The 19,138-nt window shown below is 43.9% G+C and overlaps 1 protein-coding gene across 1 annotated transcript; it reads right to left on the bottom strand.

Moving 5' to 3' along the window:
* Positions 1–642: 642 nt before the first annotated feature.
* Positions 643–18,320, bottom strand: SNTN (sentan, cilia apical structure protein). Its single transcript, XM_019947711.3, has 4 exons — positions 18,211–18,320; positions 15,724–15,758; positions 7,027–7,166; positions 643–1,054 (listed from the first exon to the last, which is right to left on the bottom strand). Exons 1-4 carry the CDS (start codon positions 18,318–18,320, stop codon positions 896–898), a joined length of 444 nt encoding a protein of 147 aa, XP_019803270.1. The 3' UTR covers positions 643–895.
* Between the last annotated feature and the right edge of the window lie 818 nt (positions 18,321–19,138).

Raw genomic sequence — 19,138 nt, 5'->3', positions numbered from 1 at the left:
CTATAGAACATTCCCATCCCCCCTAAAAGTTCCTTTGTGCCTATTTGTGGACAACTCCGTTTCCCAACTGCAGCCGTGGCAAGCACCGCTCTACCCCGCCCCCCATAGTTTTGCCTTTTGCAGAATGTCAGTAGAGCTTATCTGACTTTGATCCCAGGTCTGGTGATAACAGCTCTTTTAGCATCCTGTAGCCCTTATCACAATTATAATTATACTGCATATGCAACTGATTGATGAATTGTTCATAGCCTATCTCTACTGCTGGACTTCTGCAGGCATGTCTGAAGGCAGAGACTGGCTGGTTAATTACTGTATCCTCAGCAATACCATCAAGTAGAGGTTCAACACACATTGTTTAATGAGTGAATGAATGAGGGACTCAATGATTATAAGGAAAGTGCTCTAAGACACTACTGATACAGCAAAAGCAATGCAATATTCAGTGGTATCAAATCTATCATATTGTAAAGCACCAGAGACTATATTATTTAAACATTTTTGAAGAGTAGGCATAGACTTTTTAGTTACACTGGGTCTGAACATTAGCAATCAGAACCATCCTAGGCTACCCCAGGTGCATGATCAGTACCTTCAATTAATTAAAAATAAAATGAAAAAAATTTCAATAATTTAATACTGTCTTTTGCCATTAATTTGTCTAACTATATATTTAAAGCTGTTTGTTGCATAATTTTTTTTTTTTTTTTTTGCGGTATGCGGGCCTCTCACTGTTGTGGCCTCTCCCGTTGCAGAGCACAGGCTCTGCGCAGGCCCAGCGGCCATGGCTCATGGGCCCAGCCCCTCCGCGGCATGCGGGATCCTGCCAGACCGGGGCACGAACCCGTGTCCCCTGCATGGCAGGCGGACTCCCAATCACTGCGCCACCAGGGAAGCCCTATTGCATAATTTTTACACTCCATATATTTTGTAGCAAATCTGACATTACCGTGATGCTTAACAGTAAGATCATGAAATCCTCAAAATCCAGCTTATTTTCTGTATGTTCGTCGAGTTCAGAAAGGAGGTCTCTGCATCTTGGTTTGGTTTTTGTCCCGTAAGAATAAAGAAGAAAAAGCAAAAAAACCGAATTCATCATGCCACCTCGGTTTTACAGATAATATGCAATAGTAAACATGTTATTAACAACAGGTCAAGTTGCTACCAGTGCTACTAGTTGAGCACTGTATTAAATCTTTTCATGGGTTATCTCACTAAGTGCTCACAGTGACCTTATTGAATATGAACTATTATTTTCCCACCCTACAGAGGCAATGCCAGAGACTCAGTGAGAATGAAGTGATTTGCCCCAAGCTAGGCAGCTGTGAGTGCGGAACCAGGATTCAGCTCATTGGCTACCCGATTCCAGAACCCACACTCAACTGCTACCCTACTTCTCTACAGGTACAGATACTGTTATGGTTTCAGAGTACAATCCCTTTGTTATTGGAGGTATCCACTATGTGCTGCACTGAGCATAAGATTATCCAGAAATATGGAATAAAATATGCTAAAAGAAAATATGTGCTTTGGAATATTGTTCAGCCCTAAGTTTGATCATGAATCAAACCCAAGTTCATAGTCATCAGCAACAGAGTGAGGGAAAACATGTGAAAACACCTAAATGGAGGGGATTTTCAGTTCCAGCCACAGCTCATGAAATATCTTCCCAAGTGCATCAGAAACGTTAAGGTCATTTGATTCACTGCATTTAGTTTAACCCCAAACACTCATCCATGTGCTGGCTGCAAAAAAAACCATCACAGCAATGACTAAGGCCCTTTAGGAGTGATGATACATTCCTCTTACAGGCTTAGACCTTTCATGTTTCTCTACGCTGTTCCTCAAGAGGTCACACCTATCAGTGAGGGTGAAAGGACCTGTGTCTGTCTCCCTCCAGGAAGAGCTGGAGATAAGACAGAGAGAGAAGCCCTTTACTAGAGTAAAGCACTCTGTTTGCTCAAAGGTCAGAGATGGCTGGAGGTCTTCCTCCTCTTTTTGCTGCATATTTTAAGACCACGGAGCTGGAGGAGGTCCAGACTTCTTGGGGCCTGACCCACCATCTTGCTTTTTATCTTCTTAGCAGTGCTTTTAGGTGCTCAGTTTTACTATCTCTGACTGGCTATAGAGGGCTAAGTCAGATACCCCAAATTATGTTTAGGCTTATGAGAAAGGACATATTCCTTTCAGATCCAGGCCTCAGCCAGAAGGTCTGGCTCAGTTTACCACAGAACCCTGTGTGAGGATTTAGGAGAAAGCCCAGTTAGCGATGGAGACTCTTATGCTGTACCTGCCTGAGGGACTCTCACGGGGCGGAGCTGGGTGGTTGGTCCAAGACAGCATTCTTTTTTAACTAACTAATTAATTAAATTTATTTTTGTTGCACCGGCTCTTAGTTGTGGCAGGAGGGCTTGTTAGTTGTGGCATGCAGACTTAGTTGTAGCACGCATGCGGGATCTAGTTCCCCGATCAGGGATGGAACCCGGGCCCCCTGCATTGGGATCATGGAGTCTTACCCACTGGACCACCAGGGAAGTCCCCCAAGACAGCATTCTGACATGACGCTACATGTCTGCTCAGCGGAGGGAAGTTATCACCACTGAGACTGAGGATGCCAGGGATGAGCAGTCCCCTCAAGTCCCCTGAAATCAGTCTCTGCTCTCATCTGGAGGAGAGGGCGGGATTGCACCGTGGTCTGGCTGAGTCGGCTGCTAGAGATCCCAGAACGGCTGCCTTTCCCGGTTTTGCCTACACTGAGGGACACGAGGCTGAAGGTGTCTTTTCTGGTGACTTCGGTTTTAATTCTTTTCCTCTGATATTCTCAGAGGGATGGCGAATCACATCAGGATGATCCGTCTACTAGGTCCTCATTTTCATACTTGTTAAAAGCTCACTGAGGTTTTGCCAGCTACACGCAGCATTCTTTTTCTCTCTAGTATCTGTCATTTCTTTCGGCCTCTGATGTAAGCCGGTAATATAGGATTTGTTCTCCCACCCTCTCTGTAAAGACTCCCCAGAACTTTGGATCTCTTGTCTAATTCTGCCTGATGTTTCTGGCTGAAAAAATAGCTTTTCTTAAAAAAATTATTTCAAAAATGATATGTGTTTAATATTGGACATTTAGAAAAAACAGGAGCATGTAAAAATAACCCTTTACCCCATTACCCAAAGATAGCTTACTATTATTAAGATTTCTTTCCAGTTATTTTTCTGTGTCTCACACTGTAGTACTTTGTCTCTTTCTCTCTCTCTCTCTTTCACACTCACAGACACACACACCCAGGCACACACTCCTTTTTAAAAAAATTTATTTTAATTAATTTTTAAACATCTTTATTGGAGTATAATTGCTTTAAAATGGTGTGTTAGTTTCTGTTTTATAACAAAGTGAATCAGCTATACATATACGTATATCCCCATATCTCCTCCCTCTTGCGTCTCCCTCCACCCTCCCTATCTCACCCCTCTAGGTGGTCACAAAGCACCGAGCTGATCTCCCTGTGCTATGTGACTGCTTCCCACTAGCTGTCTATTTTACATTTGGTAGTGTATATAAGTCCATGCCACTCTCTCACTTCGTTGCAGCTTACCCTTCCCCCACCCATGTCCTCAAGCCCATTCTCTATGTCTATGTCTTTATTCCTCTCCTGCCCCTAGGTTCTTCAGAACCTTTTTTTTTTTTTTTAAGATTCCATATATATGTGTTAGCATACGGTATTTATTTTTCTCCTTCTGACTTACTTCACTCTGTATGACAGTCTCTAGGTCCATCCACCTCACTACAAATAACTCAATTTCATTTCTTTTTATGGCTGAGTAATATTCCATTGTATATATGTGCCACATCTTCTTTATCCATTCATCTGTCGATGGACACTTACGTTGCTTCCATGTCCTGGCTATTGTAAATAGTGCTGCAATGAACATTGTGGTACATGACTCTTTTTGAATTATGGTTTTCTCAGGGTATACGCCCAGTAGAGGGATTGCTGGGTCATATGGTAGTTCTATTTTTAGTTTTTTAAGGAACCACCATACTGTTCTCCATAGTGGCTGCATCAATTTACATTCCCACCAACAGTGCAAGAGGGTTCCCTTTTCTCCACACCCTCTCCAGCATTTATTGTTTGTAGATTTTCTTTTTTCTTTTTTTTTTTTTTGCGGTACGCGGGCCTCTCACTGTTGTGGCCTCTCCTGTTGCAGAGCTCCTGATGCGCAGGCTCAGCGGTCATGGCTCACAGGCCCAGCGGCTCCGCGGCATGTGGGATCTTCCCGGACCAGGGCACGAACCGCATCGGCAGGCGGACTCTCAACCACTGCGCCACCAGGGAAGCCCTGTTTGTAGATTTTTTGATGATGGCCATTCTGACTGGTGTGAGGTGATACCTCATTGTAGTTTTTTGTTTTTGTTTTTGGTTTTTTTTTCAGTACGCGGGCCTCTCACTGTCGTGGCCTCTCCCATTGCGGAGCACAGGCTCCGGATGCGCAGGCTCACGGGCCCAGCCACTCCGCAGCATGTGGGATCCTCCCGGACTGGGGCATGAACCTGCGTCCCCTACATTGGCAGGCAGACTCTCAACAACTGCGCCACCAGGGAAGCCCCCTCACTGTAGTTTTGATTTGCATTTCTCTGATGATTAGTGATGTTGAGCATCCTTTCATGTGTTTGTTGGCCATCTGTATATCTTCTTTGGAGAAATGTCTATTTAGGTCTTCTGCCCATTTTTGGATTGGGTTGTTTGTTTTTTTGATATTGAGCTGCATGAGCTGCTTATCAATTTTGGAGATTAATCCTTTGTCAGTTGCTACATTTGCAAATATTTTCTCCCATTCTGAGGGTTGTTTTTTGTCTTGTTTATAGTTTCCTTTGCTGTGCAAAAGCTTTTAAGTTTCATTAGGTCCCATTTGTTTATTTTTGTTTTTATTTCCATTTCTCTAGGAGGTGAGTCAAAAAAGATCTTGCTGCACACACTCCTTTTTAACTTTATTATGGAATAATTGACAAATATAATTATATATATTTAAAGTGTACAGTGTGATGGTTTAATACACATGCGTTGTGGAGTGATTACCAAGATCAAGATAATTAACACATCCATCACCTCACAGAGTTAACTTGTGTGTGTGTGTGCGTGTGTGTGGGGAGAATGCTCAAGATCTACCTCAGTGACCTTCAAGCATGCAGTACCGTATTACTAACTATAGTCACCATGCTGTGCATTAGAGCCTCAGAACTTATTCTTCTTAAAATTGGAAATTTGCACCCTCTGACCTATACCACGCCACTTTCCCCTTCCCCTAGCTCCTGGCAACCACCAATCTATTCACTGTTTCTATGAAACAGGCTATAAAAAAAATCACTTGTGGAATTAAAAAAAAAAAGCCGATTTCACACACACCCTTTTAAAACAATCATAGATTCACGGGAAGTTGTACCCTTGACCCAGCTTCCCCCAGTGGGTGGCACCTTATTTCACTGTGGTATGCTAAAACCATATATATTTATATCTTAAAGGAACTATAATACTTCTCTTTTAAACGTCTCAGAATACACATAGAACCTGAGAGACTGTTTACTTTTAAGTTTTTTCTTGCTCAATCTATCATTAAATGTTGGTGGTTTAGGTTCTGTGTGAGGTCCTCCTTTTTTCTTATGCATTTTCCCTAGGCTACTATTTTCCAAAGTTTGAACATGTACTGCTGGTAGAATGTAACACAGCTTTAGGTGATGCAAGAATAAATATTAAATAAGAATGAACAGTCATCTATATTTTTTTACTACCTTCCACTTTTACCCACTGAATTTACATTTAAAATGGTGATCAAGGCTCCTTATAAAATAATTTCCTTTAAGTAGAGTGTTCTCTTAACAAGTTCTAGGTACATTATAATACAGGCTATAGGCAGATATGGGAAAAATATTGAAGATGGTATTCAGGTGGCTGAGGTTTGAGAAAGATGCCTCTAGATGATTTAGGTCACTTCCTTCTGTTCAGTAACCATTTTCACATTGCCCACTCTCACTGTTACAGATCTCTATTCTGACCTTCCCGCTCACATATCCTGTTGCTGTCCGAGTTTCTCCACTTGACAGTTTCAAGGACATCTTAAACTTGACACGTGCTAACAGAACTCATCACCTGCCCCCACCTCCCTCCCTACCTCAAATCTGCTTATTCTCCAGCCTTCCTCTTCTCTGGAAATGGGACCACCGCCCACTTCCTCCCACGGTCAGAACTGAGGTATCATATTTGTCCCCCTTGCTCTTCAGCCCTCATGGTTATCAGATCCCGTTCATTCCACCTTCCAGATGCCTCCCATATTTGGTGCCTTAGTCCAAACCAACATCTTCTGTTTGGATTCCCTCCCCACGGTTCCTCTTTTCTTCGTTTCACTCCCCATCCCAACCACAGTCTCATCTCCTACTGCAGCTGGTATAATTCCTTCGACCCGGATTTAGAAACTTCCCTGGCTTCCTCCTGCCCTCACGCTATGCCTCTGTAAGAAGTGGCTTCTCTTCACCCCCCCCGGCCTCCTCTTCCACTGCTTCCTACTTCCCTTCCTCTTCTCACCAATACTTGCCCTCATAGGTCTTTGACATGCTTTATGCCAAATCCTCTGCCGGGCATGCCATCATTCTCATCCTGCACGCACCCTGCCCCCGGTCCCTGCTCACTCTTGATCTCCTTCTTCAGATCTTAGCTATACCTTAATTTCCCAGGAGCTCTTTTTTGACCTCCAAGCCCAAGATGGTCCCTCTGTTTTATTCTGTCACTGCACGTTCTACTCTTTCACGGTCCTCTGACTATTTCTAATTACTTTTTCAGCACATCTCTCTACTCTGCTGGATTGTTAGCTTGTTCACTGCATTAACCCCAGGGCACAGCTCATTTCCTGGCGTAGGGTAGGTGTCCAATAAACATTTGTGGAATGAAGCAACATAATGGTAACTTCGAGCTGGAGTTGTTGACTCTTTGGGCCAGCCGTTATGGCGTGGCCCCGTTTCTTGGTACCTATTAGTTCTCTTACCTCTGTGAAATTCCTATATTGGGTTTGCAGTAGATTTTTGGCAGTAGCTTTCCCAAGTTTGCCATCAGGGTCAGAAAAGTTTCTGAAAATCATAGCGGCAGTGGCGATGGCTTTTTCCAGATCTGAACCATTGCGTAGAGCTGTGAAAGAAGAAATGTACAACTGTGTAGCCTAGGTTAGAAATGACCCTTCCCCAGACATGAGGCTCTACCTTCCAGGGGAACTTAGGGAACAGGGATGGAAGGTTTGTGTCAATGTGATCCTGGCCTTGGGCTCTTTGCCACCTATCTGGGAGTGGGACATGGGGGAGTCTGATCCTTGACCTTTAAACCATGGAGAACAAAAGTCCCTCAGTAGCAATTAGAATTAGTAGAATTAGGATGAGATTTATCACCCTCTTCCCCTGTGACCTTGGGAAAACACCTGACCTCTCTAAGCTTTGGTCTTCCGACGTGTAATTTCATTCAGTTATTCGACAAATCTTTATAGAGCATCTACCGTGTGCTTGGCTCAGTCCCTGGCATTAAGGATACCTCATTGAATAAGACAAAGTCCTGCTCTTGTGGAGTTTATATTCTGTGTCAGATAGAGCATCACCACATGCCAGTGTGATAAAGGAGAATGATATCCAGGACAAGTCCTTTGATATCATGATAGACAAGGGATCTCTCTGAATCATGGCCTCAATCACAGTGATCTAGCTGGTTTCTCTGATTTAAATTCCTTGAAAGGATGGTACTAGCTCAGTCCCTTCCAGTGGGTAGCACACAGTGAACTCTGAGAAGTGCACGAAGGACAATGAAGACAAATCTTACCCTCTCTGTTCTCTCAGTCCCCAATATATCCCCTATTATAGAACTTTTCCTGCTTTACACTTATTGCATGTTTAATCATCTTTCTCTCTAACTAGAATACAAGCTCCATGAGGCCAGAGATCATAGCTTTTTTTATCACTACATTCCCAGTGACCAGCACAAATGCCTGCTATGTAGTAGGCGCCAGTAAATGCTGTTGAATGAATGAATAGGAAGAAGAGAAAACAAAAGCCAACAGCTTTCTGCCCAGGTAAAGTGCAACAATCATGGATTCAAAGAAAGATGATCAGTCAGATATTTGTGACTTTTGTATTGAGCACTTACTGTGTTTCTGGTACTTTCTGTGCTGTTCAGCACATAGAAGTGACAGAACCAGATGTGGCCTCTGCCCTCATCTATATTACAATCTAGTGGGATAATAAATAATAATCAAGAGGATATGTGTGTATACATATATTTGTTTTATACATATTTGACAATTATTTGTTTATCCATATACACATATATTATGCATATTTGCAACTTGTATGAGGCAAAGAAGGTATAGAAACAGAAGAAACAGAAAATTACAGAGTAGGTCTCAGAGGAAAAGTACTGAGATAGGTTGTCTTGGAGGCATCTATTATATAAGTAGATTAATATTTAAGCTAAGACCAATACGGTGGGAAGGACCTGCCATCTAAAGGGTGGGGTGGGTCAGCCTGGGATTAGGGTTGTTTTGAGTGTTCCAGGCTCAGGTAACAGCATATGTGAAGGCTCAGATCAGGAGTCTGGCACATTGGAGGAGCTGAAAGGAGACAGTTGAGGCTGGAGTCTAGAGGCTGAAAGTGTGTTTCATTAGAAAGGTTGGCAGGGGCTAGACCATCCAGGGCTCCTAAGTTCTGGAAAGGAATCAGGATTTTCCATCAGATGTACAGAGAGGGCATTAAAAGGTTTTAAGCATTTAGTTGTTTTTTTTTTTTTAAATTAAAGTTCAATACACAACATGGTTAATCAACTATACCCCAATATAAAATAAAAATTTAAAAAAAAGTTAGATGGAATGACAAGAGTTAAGAGGAATGCATGAAGGGAAAACAACTGTGGACCTTCTCAGTTTTTACTGTATCTCTGAACAGGACTCCGACTAAACGGTAAAGGGTGTATATAAACATCTGCCAAAGCATTCTAATCAATGTGTTGGCCTCTCTCTCTCTTGCATGAGGAAATGTGTGTCCTCTCCATCCCCCCGTGTCATTTCACCCACAATTAGGCCGAAGCTTGAGGCATTCGGACTTCCTGGTCCCGCAAATGGATAACTCTTTTTTGGCCCCCACTCAAGAGTACCCACTTATTTGCTCCAAGCTAGAGCAAGTCAAGGACATGTGTGTAAGCAGCAATCTGGTTGGGATAGGAAGTTGGAGCTGCCATTTATTGTGCATCTATTGTGTGCCAGATACTTTAATAAATTGTATATTTACTTCTCATAACCACCATAGGGATTATTATACCATTTAAATTTTTATTGCATTTTTAACCTTTTTATTTTGATATGATTATAAATTTACAGGAAATTGCCAATGAATACGCAAAAACAATCTCCCGCACCTGTTCCCCCAAGAAACATCTTGCATAATTACAGTACAACATCCAAAGCAAGAAACTGACATTGATACAATCCACAGTTTGTTCAGATTTTACCAGTTACATATGCCCTCATCCTGTGTGTGTGTGTGTGTGTGTGTGTGTGTATTTCTAGGCAATATTACCAAATGTGTACCTTTGTGTAACTATCACCACAATCAATATACAGAACTGTACCACCAACATAAGATTCTCTCATAGTAACCCTTTATAGTAACAGCCAATCTTTCTACCTGGCCCCTCCCCCATTCCTAACCCCTGGCAATCACTGATCTGTTCTCCATCTTCATGTTATGAAACAACACATGTTCTGTGAATGGAATCATACAGAAGTTCTCTGAGAATGGGTTTTTAAACTCAGCATCATTCCTTTGAGTTTTTTTTTCTGTTTTTATTTTTTTATTGGGGTATAGTTGCTTTACAATGTTGTGATTCCCTTGCGTTTTTTAAAAAAATAAATTTATTTATTTGATTTTTGACTGCGTTGGGTCTCCGTTGCTGCGAGCAGGTTTTCTCTAGTTGCAGCGAGCAGAGCTACTCTTTGTTGCAGTGGGCAGGCTTCTCATTGTCGTGGCTTCTCTTGCTGTGGAGCACGGGCTCTAGGCGCACAGGCTTCAGTAGTTTGGCCACACAGGCTCAGTAGTTGTGGCACACAGGCTTTGTTGCTCCACGGCACGTGGGATCTTCCTGGACCAGGGCTCGAACCCATGTCCCCTGCACTGGCAGGCGGATTCTTAACTATTTCGCCACCAGGGAAGCCCCTCCCTTGCATTTTATCCAAGTTGTTGAATGTAGTGATGGTATTTTCCTTTTCATTGAGTAGTATTCCATGATATGTATGTACCACATTCACCAACAAAGGACATTTGAGATGTTTACAGTTTTGACTATTTTAGTCCCCTTCCCACATAAAGTTGAGAATAAGTTTGTCTGTTTTTTTTTTAAAACAACTTGAATGTTGTTATATTTCATTAAACTTAGAGAGCAACTTGGGGAGAACTGATATCTACTATGTTGACTCTTCCAACCCATGAACACTGTATGTCTCTCCATGATTATACCATCGTATAGATGAAGAAAGGATAGGATCTTGCTGAGGACACATTAATAAGTGGCAGAGCTTGAATATGAATCCATGTTGAAAACATAAGCCTTAAGAAGACAGGAATGTTTTGCCTGTCTTCTCTTCTGTGTAAACTTCAGCACTGAGAACAGTGCCTAGGATCTAGGAGGTGCTTCACGAATCTGTCGAATCAACGTCTGCAGAATCCGTGCCCTTAGCTTCTTACTCCTTGATTTCCTCTTTGGTTTCTGATCCTCAGTCCCATCCTGACCTGTGGCTTCTGTCTGCTAGTCCAGTGGCTGGCTCTCCATCTAGACTACTATCCCAGACTCAGAAAGTTCCCTGCTTCTTTGCATTCAATTTTTAGCTCTTTTCCCTCCTATCCTTATCCACCTCTTCCCTTCACTTCTGCCACATCCTGAAACCCACATTTAAAATTGGAATTTTTTGGCTTCCCTGGTGGCACAGTGGTTGGAAGTCCGCCTGCCAGTGCAGGGGACATGAGTTCGAGCCCTGGTCCAGGAAGATCCCACGTGCTGTGGAGCAACTGAGCCCGTGCGCCACAACTACTGAGGCTGCAAGCCACAACTACTGAAGCCCGCACGCCTAGAGCCGTGCTCCACAACAGGAGAGGCCACTGCAGTGAGAAGCCCGTGTGCCACAACTACTGAGCCTGTGCTCTAGAGCCCCCGTGCCACAACTACTGAAGCCCATGCACCACAACTACTGAAGCCCTCGCACCTAGAGCCCGTGCTCCGCAACAGGAGAAGCCACTGCAGTGAGAAGCCCGTACACCACAACGAAGAGTAGCCCCCGCTCACCACAACTAGAGAAAGCCTGCGCGCAGCAACGAAGACCCAACGCAGCCAAAAATAAATAAATTAAAAAAGTAAAATTGGGATTTTTTTCCTCAATTACTCAAGATTTTCCTGCTCATCAAAAACAAGGAGATGGCATATTTCTTTTAGCTCATGTCTCCCTTCCCTGGAAGGTGGGGTTGAGGTGGTGAGGAGCTGTATGGCGGTAACTTGGCATTTAAGCGGCTAAAGAATAAACTCTGTTTATAAATAGTCTTGCTTTTAAGAAGCAAAGTGCTTAGAAGAAACACCTTAATTCCTTCGGAGGTAAATGTCCGTTCTGTAACTTTTACCAGTTGATTTATTTATTCATAACCCAGAATAACTAGACAGGGCTTTAGTATGGGTTGTTTTGCTGGGTCTGAGACTTCTCATGGGGAACAGTAACCTCTTCCTCTCCTGGCTGTGCCCTTCTGGAAAGGAACGGGTGAGCTTCCAAGCTGTGAGTGAGCTTGCAAGTAATGATGGACACCTTTCTTTCTTTTTTTTTTTTTTTTTGCGGTACGCGGGCCTCTCACTGTTGTGGCCTCTCCCGTTGCGGAGCACAGGCTCTGGACGCGCAGGCTCAGCGACCATGGCTCACAGGCTCAGCTGCTCCGCGGCATGTGGGATCTTCCCGAACTGGGGCACGAACCCGTGTCCCCTCCATCGACAGGCGGACTCTCAACCACTGTGCCACCAGGGAAGCCCTAGACACCTTTCTTGCTTACTATGTGCCAGATGCCTTTCAAACATAAGCTTATTTAATGCTTCATAAACCCAGAAGGGTAGGTACTATTTGTGTCTCTATTTTACGTATTGGAAACTGACACATGGATAGATTAAGAATCTTAAGGTCACATTGCTCCCGGGTGGCAGAGGAAAGATTCGAAAGTCTGTCTGCCTTCAAAGGCCACAGAAAGATCTGCCACTTTGGAATAACTCCTTCTAAGGGCATCTCCATGGAGGCTGCGGAACCAGACGTTCCCCAGTCCTCTGATGAAGTTCAGGTCTGACGGCTCTCTAAATGGGGACTCCATCTGGACTAGCCCACTTCTCTTCCTTCTCCTCCATTCATTTTAACACAGCATGCATTTTCCCTGACTGTAAAATAACATATGCTCGTGGTAAAAACCAAACTAGAAAAAAATTGAAAATAAAAGATAAAAACGAACTCCGCTTATCCTACCAATACTGATGAGACTTTGTGAGGCGTTGTTTGGTTTCCTCTTTTTATGGTTGGGTTCTTCCCTTAATAAACTCAGTGTGCTGCCTCCTAATTCCTGCCCTGCCTGCCTCACAGAGCTGTGGGCGAATATGTGAAAGCATATTGTAAAGAGCGAAGCGCCATTAAAAATGCAAAGGATTGATGTTTCTTTTTGGGTCTTTTATTGCCTCTCTTGCCTTTGGAAGGCGGGTGGGGGGTGTTAATCCAGGCACATCACGTCTACATTTCCTGCTAGCTCCTACCTCGCTTTTTATGCTTTAATAATACTAAACTGTCTGCAGTTCCTTACACACTCTGTCCTCCCAGCAAGTACTTATTGCCGGGCCTTGTCCTAGTTCTGGGGACAGAGCAATATTAAGCGAGCAATATTAAGAGAACAACTCCTTGGTTCCTGGAGCTTGCATTGTGATGGACGATTATGGAGCCCACGCTCTGTATGCCAGCCACTTCTTTATGGGGTGTATATGATTTGACTCATTTAATTCTTACATCAGTCCTCCGAGGTGGGTTCCAGTATCATCTCCACTTTATAGATGAGGAAACTGAAGCACAGAGAGGTTAAGTAGCTTGCTTAAGGTCACACAGTCTGTTTCCTCACCGTGATGCATGATACCTCTAGATCTCGTTTTGCAGGCAGTGTATCCTGCAGGATTCTTTCCCAAACCCTGGGATAGGGCTACCTGCCCCTCCTTTGTGCTTTTCTACTTCCCTAAACATAAGCTTGTCATAACCTTCAGACTGAAACACTGTTTATCTGTCTCAATTACCCTCTAGATCAGTGCTGTCCAAAAGAAATGTAATACGAGCCCGAATTATAATGAATTTTTTTCTAAGTAGCCACATTAAAAAAGTAAAATGATTCAGATAAAATTATTTTAGAAATATATTATTTAACCTGATTTATCAAAATATCATTTCAGCATGTCATTAACGTGAACAAATTACTCAGATACGTTACACTTCTTTCTACTAAGTCTCTTAAATCTGTCATATATTTTAAACTTGCAGCACAACTGGATTCAAATTAGCCACATTTTAAGTGTCCCATATCCACAGGTGGCTAGTGGCTACCATATTGGACAGTGCAGCTCTAGACTGTATGTTCCCTGAGGGCAGTCACTGCATCTTATTTATCATTGCATTCATTCCCAGGCCCTGGCGTGTCGTAGGCCTTAGCATAGACATGTGCTGAACTGAGCTGACTTGAACTTGAGAACAATCCCTGCCTCTTTCTCCTCACTTGCCCTGAAAAGTGGAACCTAAAATGTGAAACACTTCATCTAGCGAGTTCCTAACACTTTAGTGTAGTAGAAACACAAACCTCAGTACAGCAAAGTGTCAGAATCACCTCATTTTAGAACTTTTCTTAATATTAGTTATTTTTTCAAACAAAGAAATGAAGACCTACAGGAGAAACGTGGTTTTTCCCAGTACGCATCAGTCGTACATGGCAGAACTAAAAATTAGATCTCTTCTGTTTTCTTGCTAGATCGATAGTTTCCCCAATACTCTAACACTTTTCAAACTTTTCCACTATAAAACTACTTTGGATGCTACAGGCAAATATGTTCTCAACACCCATTTCTATCCACCTCCCCCAAGAGATCAAGGGCATAAGCCCAAACAGCCAGAAGTGAAAATGTGGGTTGGTACTGACTTCTATTCCATGATCTAGCCCTGCTGGATTTCAGGGAATAACACTTAAAATTACCATTGAATAAAATGCATTCTGGCAAGATGAGCCATATTTATCCTGTGTTTTCTTAAGGCATGGGAATAAATGTGGCCCAGTTGTCTACTGTAAGGAGTCTGGTGCCAGGAATGGTGTGTGTGTGTGTGTGTGTGTGTGTGTGTGTGTGTGTGTGTGTGTGTGTGTGTGTGTGTGTGTGTGTGTGTGTGTGTGTGTGTGTGTGTGTCTGTGTATTGGTGGGCAGTGTGGATGATACAGAGTTACACTCCCCCCTCAGCCTCTCAGAGGAGGCTGTTATATGAGAAATGTCATGGGTATTTATCATGTCATGGACATGATATTTTGTCATTGACATTATCAAAAGTGCCTGAAATTGTGAAACAGAAATCATAGGTCTCTTGTGTTGTGATGGTGTAACAATAATATTCTCACCAAGATGAAGATTTATTTCAATAGAAATATAAAGCATCTCCTCTGGAGACATAGAGCAGCCATCTAGGAGGAAAAATAACTGCAATATAATAGAATCTAGCTGTGCTTGTTACTCTATAAAGAAGCCACATGTTTTGGAATAAGATAATGATCCCAGTGTATGAGTATATTTTTTCTTATACTGTTATTTCCATGACAGCATTGTTGGCTCTAAAAATATTTTACCTATAAAATGTAATGCTGATGGCAAATGTTTACACCTTGGGAGTTTGCCACACTATGTCTTGATCAATCAACAGAGGCAGTTGGGGACTGATTGCATCCTGAATACCACTGAACGTTTATGAGTCAGATGCTGACTTGGACACACTGAGGATACTGCCCATGGAGGGCCAACTGGCCATGGTGGGATGAACACTGAATTAGGAGTCAGGGATCCATGCTCCTATTATAGCTGGGCCTTTAAATTTGGGTGAGCTAATTCCTACCACTGGACCTCAATTTCCAAATGTTTAAAAAGAACATCAGGGACTTCCCTGATGGCGCAGTGGTTAAGAATCCGCCTGCCAATGCAAGGGACATGGGTTCGAGCCCTGGTCTGGGAAGATCCCACATGCCGTGGAGCAACAAAGCCTGTGTGCCACAAGTAGTGAGCCTGCTCTCTACAGCTCGCAAGCCACAACTATTGAAGCCTGCATGCCTAGAGCCCATGCTCCACAACAAAGAGAAGCCACCGCAATGAGAAGCCTGCACACCACAAGGAACAGTAGCCCCCGCTCGCCACAACTAGAGAAAGCCCGCGCGCAGCAACGAAGACCCAATGCAGCCCAAAATAAATAAATTTATAAAAAAATAAAAACAAGAATAAAAAGAACATCATAAATGCTTGATGATTTACCTACAAGTTCTCTTACATTGTTGGCATTCTTTGGTGTCCTATTATTTTTAACTCTTGGCATGCTCTCATGGTAGAGAAGAAACACATACATCTCTGTCACACCAGGCCTTACCTTTTATTAAAGCCAGTTGTTTGGATATTGAAATGCTGCCAACAAAATGATAGAAACATAATGATTCTAGGAGTTTGGGTATTGATATCAGCATCTAAAGTAGAGCAATATAATGATTTAAAAATTACTTTATTTTCAGTAAATCTGCCCTGAGCATTCTGGTGGAGCTGCCATCTGTCTTTCAAAATCCTTTCTCCCTTTGTCACATGGTAAAGAAGTACAATACTCGGCAATGGCTGGCCCACATATCCTAGCCTTTTGTGCAGCCTTTTGTGACCGTATGACCAAATGCCCTCCAATGGAAAAGGAGCAGAAGAGAAGTGGTTGCCTTCTATGCAGCCTCTTCCCGTGCCCTTTCCTGTTTCCAGCCAATTAACACAGAAATTATCAGGAGTACTTTGCAAGCCACAAGCCCCATCAGCCTGTGTCCCTACATGGTGGCATGGAGTAGGACTGCCATCCACCTGGAACCCTGACTCTGAACTGTCACATGAAAAAGAAAAAAATAACTTCTTGTTCTGTAGAAGACTGAGGATTTGAAGTGTTATTTGTTCCAGCAGCTTAGCCTCCCTAAGAATCTACATACTGTGCTAGGGCGTGGGGACGCATCAGTGAACGACTGAGATGTTCCCACGCTCTTGGGGCTTAGAGTCTAGCGCACAAGGCAGATGTTCAACCCGTGATTCAATACAGAGCAATGGCAGAGCGCATACAGAGGGCAGGGAAGGACGAACCCAGTCTACAGGTCAGGGTAATGGTATTTTATCTCAACCCAATGAATCATTAGGTGAAGAAGGAGGAAGAGTGTTCCAAGCAGAGGGAACAGTGCGTGCTGAGCCCCGGAAGCGGGAGAGAGCATGGCAAGATTGAAGAACCAGAGGAAGAACAGCATGGCTGGAACATGGAGAGGGAAGGAGAGAGTGGTGGAAGAGGAGGCTGCAGTCAAGGGTCAGGACCAGAGCACTTGGAGTGAGCCTTAGGATGGACCCAGGTTGTTAGCCTAAGGGTAGTGGGAAGGAAAGGGGTGGCATGATCAGATCTGCATTTGGGGAAGTTATTCCACCTGATATATGGGAAGTAGAGTGGAAAGGGACCAGACGGGAGGCAGGAAGATGGACCTTGCTGCTCCCTTATAAAAAGCAGACAAGGGCTTCCCTGGTGGCGCAGTGGTTGAGAGTCCGCCTGCCGATGCAGGGGACGCGGGTTCGTGTCCTAGTCCGGGAAGATCCCACATGCCGCGGAGCAACTAAGCCTGTGTGCCATGGCCGCTGAGCCTGCGCATCCGGAGCCTGTGCTCCGCAACGGGGGAGGCCACAGCAGTGAGAGGCCGGTGTACAGAAAAAAAAAAAAAAAGCAAACAACATTTGCTTGATACTTCAACCCCCAGTGGCTGGAGTGGTTTGGAGAAAGCCAGTAAGAACAGTAGAACTTGGTCATATCTTTGACAGCTCTTTAAAGGGAACTTTTGGGTTCGAGATCTGCTTTGGCACTAACTAGTTAAGAGATCGTGACCTTTGGGGACCTCATTTTTCTTACTTGTAAAGTTAGGAAGCTGGACTCTATGATATCTTGGACTTTTTACGGCCTTCTCCATGAGCTACTCCTAATTTTCAAAAAACTCTGCACCCAGGCTTCCCTGGTGGCGCAGTGGTCGAGAGTCCGCCTGCCGATGCAGGGGACGCGGGTTCGTGCCCCGGTCCGGGAGGGTCCCGCGTGCCACGGAGCGGCTGGGCCCATGGGCCGTGGCCGCTGGGCCTGCGTGTCCGGAGCCTGTGCTCTGCGGCGGGAGGGGCCACAGCGGTGAGAGGCCCGCGTACCGCAAAAAAACAAAACAAACAAACAAAAACACTCTGCACCCTTATCTCCTTCATAGGACAAAGGGTGTGCACTTTATCCTATGTACACTTTACACGACGTACACTTTACACGACGTACACTTGCAACATGGCTCGTGTTATTTTCTTTTGCCATGATCTCCTCCATCAGAGCGTGAGGCCCTTGACAGCAAGAGTTCTGCAGATTCTCCATAACTCCTACCCCTGGCCCAGCAGAATACCTGGCACCTGTCAAGTGTTCAAAAACTTTTTTGAACTAAAGTAGGTCCCCTAAAGGGAATTACGTAAGGAAGAATATTTTTCATTTATTAGGCATAAATTCACACATTTGCATGATCCGAAACAATTTCCCTCTCTCATGGATAATTTGAAAGAATATGTCATACCCTTAAAAGCATTACCAATTTTGATTTACAAATGTTTTTCAAGAGGCAATCAAAGACATTTGTGTTAATTGTATCACTTTTTCAGTTTGCAATCAAAGCTGTAAATTTGTTCTCTTTAATTTTCCAACTCAGTTGAAAGCGGGATTGAGGTGGGTAACAAGCGCCAAACTGGCACCATTTTGGCTACCAAGTTGTAGCCATGAGCTCTGGAAATAGACCTGCAAGCTTAAATGAAACTTGATAAAGGACAGTCAAGCGCCACTGACCTTCTGGGCATTGTCCTAGGTGCTAAAGTAGATGTTGCGGCTGCAGAAGGGTTGGGCTCCCCTTCCAAGTGGAGTGCTTGGTCCTGGGTACTGTGCATACAGCCATGCATACTCTGCTCTCCTGTTGTGTGTTGGCCCTTCCTAAGCGACAGTTACTTGCCCACTGTTACTACTGTCATTCGTTCCATGGCAACTATACAGTGGCCCTTGTAGAAGAGCCTTTCCCTAGTGTTATTTGCAGGCAGACATTAAACTAGTCATGCCATAGTCAATACATATTTGAGTGTCTGCTGTGGGCCAGACACCGTACAAGGTACTGGGGACACAACAGTGAGAAAACTCAGCCATGGACTTTGATCCCAGAGAGCTTAGTGGTCAAGACTGATATTAATCACGTAATCGCAAAAGAAGTCACCCCTGTGACAATACCGTACAAGGGGGATGCTATGAGGTTGGTCTCAGTCAGGGAGGTGAGGGAGACACCCCTGGGGAAGTGATGTTTGATGCCGAGTAGGATGGAATGAAGTAGGTGAAAGGGCAAGGGATCCACAGTGTAGGCAGATGGAACAGCCTGTGGTAAACCCAGTGGCAGGAGGGAGTGTGGTGATTGGGAGGGACTGAAAGAAGGCCAGGGTAGCTGGACCAGAGAGGCTGAGGGGGAGGGAGGCTCCAGGTGAGGATGAAGAGGAGGCACGGTGACTAGACGACGCAGGACCTGGGAGGCCACGGTAGGGAATTTTCACTTTATGTCAAGAGAATAGGAAACCATTTGTGAGTTTTAGGCAAGGAGGCTGATAAACTTAGATTTACAGTCTGGAGACGTCACTCAGTCTTCAGTGTGAACAATGGTTTAGAGAAACGAACAGAGTAAATTCAGCAAGACCAGTAGGAAGGCTATTTCTCTTGTGTTTGCTTAGAGCTTGCTCTG

Source organism: Tursiops truncatus, chromosome 10 (genome assembly GCF_011762595.2).
Source record: "Tursiops truncatus isolate mTurTru1 chromosome 10, mTurTru1.mat.Y, whole genome shotgun sequence".
Classification (NCBI taxonomy): domain Eukaryota; kingdom Metazoa; phylum Chordata; class Mammalia; order Artiodactyla; family Delphinidae; genus Tursiops; species Tursiops truncatus.
The sequence above is the reverse complement of the archived record's forward strand: the minus strand, read 5'-3'. Positions and strand labels throughout refer to the sequence as shown.